The sequence below is a fragment of the Manacus vitellinus genome, unplaced genomic scaffold, assembly GCF_001715985.3.
Source record: "Manacus vitellinus isolate BGI_N305 unplaced genomic scaffold, ASM171598v3 scaffold_35_pilon, whole genome shotgun sequence".
NCBI lineage: Eukaryota > Metazoa > Chordata > Aves > Passeriformes > Pipridae > Manacus > Manacus vitellinus.
This window is the reverse complement of record NW_021940498.1, coordinates 6,697,187-6,701,836: the sequence shown is the minus strand read 5'-3', so window position 1 is coordinate 6,701,836 and position 4,650 is coordinate 6,697,187. Positions and strand designations below refer to the sequence as shown.

The 4,650-nt window shown below is 36.8% G+C and overlaps 1 protein-coding gene across 1 annotated transcript in view; it reads right to left on the bottom strand.

Moving 5' to 3' along the window:
• CADM2 (cell adhesion molecule 2) overlaps positions 1-4,057 on the bottom strand; it is a 245,512-nt gene extending 241,455 nt beyond the window's left edge. Inside the window, exons 1-2 of the mRNA XM_029961467.1 lie at positions 3,993-4,057; positions 1,767-1,786 (exon numbers count right to left, since the gene is read on the bottom strand). Coding sequence (XP_029817327.1) covers positions 1,767-1,786; positions 3,993-4,057 — 85 coding nt within the window. The remainder of the gene's footprint in view (positions 1-1,766; positions 1,787-3,992) is intronic.
• Between the last annotated feature and the right edge of the window lie 593 nt (positions 4,058-4,650).

The window sequence follows — 4,650 nt, the reverse complement described above, 5'->3', positions numbered from 1 at the left end:
AAAAAAAGGAAAAAAGAATAAAAAAGAAAAATAAAAGGAAAAAATCCACAAGCAAAGAAACAAAAAAAATCTCATCCTGTCTTCTGCATGGCTGCATTCCTTGTTTAGGCCCAAATAAACGCAACCTTGCACTGCTCAATCCCATTCCAAAAGTGGCTACCATTGGGCTACCACAAAAGAAAAGGTTTATCCGTGAAGATATTCACACTGCAGTATTCCATTAGCAATGGCTGCTACAACATGAATCCTCTGGGTCATGGTGGGGAAGCAGTGCACTGTTATGCAACCTAAAAATGTTTCCATTCTCCTCATTGTAAACCCCAGTACAACTATGTAAAGCCCCAAGGAATCTCGCCTGTACTCCATCAGCACTTTTTTAAAGCCATTTACACAATTGTCTTTATTGCATAAACGTCAGCTTTCTTCATTTTCACCTTTTTACCCTTCTTGTCCTATCCCATTCTCTACCTCAACATTATGATACCTATTTGTACTTCTCGACCCAGGCTGGAAGCCTCCAAGAGCCATTTAATGGAAAGGACAATTCCACCAGCTGGCAATCCTAAAGGGTTAGTCTTCCTGAAACAGCCCCTTAAAATTCACCTTCCTTGTGCTGCCAGGATGACAACAAAGGCTGTTACAGCACTGAAACTGCAGCCCACTGTGCCAGCCAGGGTTGTGACACCATCCCACTGATTCTGTTTCTCTGCTTGATTCTGGTTTCTGCTTTATATTTGGCTTTTCTATTCTTGCAAGACATGGATCTTCTACTGCCTCTGTGTTTATAGATCAAGTAGTACAGCACAGTCCCATTCACACTTACAAAGTTAATGAGTGGAAAATACTAATGTAAATGAATTGTAACTAAAACCTCACTGTGACTACATCTTTTTTAATCTCAATGAAAGACAGCTAGTCCAGGAAACAGCTACATTATTACTTATATTTTACAACCACATTTTGAAAAAGAGGAGCTATATCAAATTATTAGGTACACCTATATCAGAGAGAGGCAAGGGAGGGCAGAAAGGAGCAGAGGGAAGAGTTTTATAAAATCAGCATTCTTCTGTAGCAAAATGGTTCTTAAATATTTTCACTTAAAAGCTATGTCTTGCTGGAAATGTAATCAACAGTTAATATTTATGCTCATATGAGAAATTTCTAAACCAAGACAAAAAAATTCTCCATCATGTGTTTTATATTCTGGTCTCATGATTATTTAGACATTCAGCATCCGTAAACAAGCAGTTTATCCATGAGATCAGCTATGTGACACCAAAATTAATAGACCCTTGAAAAACACCCTTCACAAAACAAACAAACAAACAAACAGAAAACAGCAAAAAAAGAAAGTTGATTAGTATGCTTATACTTGGCTTAAAGGAAAGCAGACAAATTATGCAAAAACACAAATGTCTCTTAAGGTCTCAGTTTCTGCAATCATATGGATAAAAGGAACATTGTGTATTTTTTGTAAATTTGCTGCTTCATAAAGTACTGCTCATTAAGATACAAGCTTATGTCTGATTCCAGTGACAAAGGCATTATTTCAAGTGCAGTAACTGAAAAAGAAACGAAAATAACGCAGCAACTTAAAGCAGGAAAGGACAAATTGTTTCATAAGCCAAAATACTCCATAATATATCATGACGCAGTTTTCAGTTGGCAACGCTACCCTTTTATGTGTCTAACTATAGAGAGATCTAAAAATGTATCTTTAGCCAAACTATTTCTCAAGTCACAGTCATTTAAAACAGCACACTCACCCTTCCAGCTTGTCCTAACTCTGCAGCCCAGTGTTTTTTATGCCAAATGGAACATGGCTTTGCTTTCCAGAGGTACCCTTTACTGATTCTTTTTACTTTCCTGCAGATTCACTGCTAGAATTCATAACTAGCACTTCAAGCCTTTTCTCCCCCTCGTCCACACTGGTTTAACTTCTTTATGATGGCAGATAATTGTTTTGGCCTTAGGCAGGGAATGTGCTCTCTGCTTAGGAAGATGGCTGCACAGCATCTTTATAAGGGAGCCAAATGAGGAAAAATGAGGTAGTTGCAGAACATTACATTTTTTTTATCTTATCAATTATTGAAGAAAGAGTCTTCTATTTAGTATGGTAAGAATACTAATAAGAGGTCAAAATGTAACACTAGGCCCTTGGTATTATTGGTAATAAGAGTCATGGTGAACAGCAATTCAAAATAAACATTATTTAACAAGTATGATAGCAACACTGTGATTGAACTAACTCTTAAACTACAGAAAACAAGCACTGTTATTAAAAGAAAGCAAAAATGAATTTAAGTACTTGAAAAACTGAGGGAAGTCCATTTTCTGTACAATCTATATCCACTGTCTTACTGAACCACAAATATATCTTATTTTTACCGGAATGAGCATAATCTGAGATGTTACAACCAGAAATAAGTTCATAACACGTATAATGTGCATCTCTACTAAAACTGTGCTATTCACTAACAAGGACAATAATCTAATTCCTTCTCCAAGTTCTGAGGATCTGAAAAAGCAGGCTCAAAGATTTTTTCACAGAGGCAAAGACATACTGGATCATTTCCCACTTAGAGAACAGAAAAAGCAGATGCTTAAAACCTTCTTTCTCAACTGAAACTGAAGGTGGATTTTTGAAAGACTGAAGGGTGGGGCCTCTGTAGGTGCCCAGAGTTGTATTCTCTTTTTAATATGATATCAATAATTACCAGATCAAGCGGATTTTTTTTTTCTGTGTTGGGCCCAGAATCAAGAAAAAAAAATGCTGGTCACAAAGCTAACACGTAGAAATAGAAATTCCCTACAAGGCTTAAAGCACTGGAAAAGAAGTAAAGGCAAAGATAGTCCTTCTCATCACCGTAAGCAGTTCTATCATAACAGCTATAATTCTTTTTTCTATTTCCCATAGAAGTCTACACCTCCCAAGGACAGCAAATATCATTACAAGAATACTTGGGGGAAATCTCTTCACTGATACTAATGTGGTCATTCTGTAGTGGAAACACCAACCCCTAAACTTTGCAATGGTACATTAGAACACACACAGCCTTTAGCTTTCCTCTATTTCCATCATTTTGCAGTTCCTTTTTTCTTTTTTTCTTCTCCATTCCCTCAGTACTTCGAGCCCTTAAAGCTACTAAAGAAACAAAAAAATCAGTTTGAATTTAGCCATAATCACAGCACTAACAGAGATGCTTTAAATTACATGTTTCAAATTTATTACCCAGTTTGTTAAAAGTAATTATGAATAATGATCTTCATGAAAAGGTTAGTTAAAAATTCATAGTATTGTCAAACATTTAAATGGTAGAGGCTATTCTTAAATCTCTCAAAGGCTCATTAAAAGCCTGCCCTTTTTACTCTGTTTTTATGTTTCTAATGCAGAAGTTTCTAAATCTAAAAGAGGGAGGCTTGCTTTTCCACAGAATAGAACCCAAACTGGTTATTGTTAACATCAGCTCTTCTTCCAACACCCTTTCTGAACCTTTCCTGTAGAGGCAAACTCAAAAATACCACACTGACAGCAGCTGAGGAAGAAAACATGAGTTATCCTTTGGAGATTTCTGCTGGCAGCTGACTGCTGGATCTATTTCCCACTGGTGTTAAGAGTACAATATGGTAGCAACAAAACAAAAAAGTCAAAGATGTGGTTTAGTTGATATCTCATACTTTGGATTCAGTTTGGAAATTGGGGGTTTTTTTCCAAGGAAGTTTGGTTCACAAGTTTCAGACTGACATTTAAATATCTCTCTTTTAGCTCACAAGAAACAGACAAAGATACACAGAATTCATGCAGTTCAAACTTCAGATATCTTCTCAATCACATACATCACAACCATGATATGCCTGGAGTATTTTAATTAAGAAGACTTTACATGGTTTTCATTAATTCCTGAATGACTACATGGTAGCTCTGGTATTTAATAAAGGTATGCAGTGAAATCCAAGTGGTTGACATATAAACCTCCAGAGGCAGCACTAACCTGAGGCTGGCAGGAATCTTCTCTTCTGCTTTGGTTGAATGACCTTTTACTTGACCTACAAGCATGAGTATCACTGAGGAATATCAATGAGAAACACAAGTAGCCAGCTCTCTCCTACACAGGTTCCCTGGACAGTCGTTGGTACAGAAGGTAATGTTAAACCCAAAGTTTAGCCTTTTTTTTCCTGGATATTTGCATTTGTTCCTCCTAAAAAATGGACAGATTTATTCCCTTCTGCCTTACTTCCCTCTCTCCTCCAGGCCTTCTTTTTTAAAGTTAGTCTTTTTCTAAAACTGCTGCACAGAGAAACAAAATATTGACACGGCTGCCTGATTGCCATGGAATTATTCCACAGAGGAGAATTCTGAATTAACATGCAACATCATTTTAGCTTTCATATTTTGTGGTTCAGTCACTAGACCTTGCAGTTTATTGCGTCTGTGAACTGCATTTGCTTCTGCCAGAAAATAACCTTCTATTTAAGGCACTTGAGGTTAGGGGAAAAAAAATATCCTCCAACAGATTTCATTAATTCAGGCAAGAGAAAGTTAATATCCCATGGCACAGCCGATTTGTTTGTAGGGGTGTTAAATGCATCATTTCCCTAATAAACTAAACCACTAGAGGAATGTGTAGAAGTTGGTGTTCCTTCCCTCAA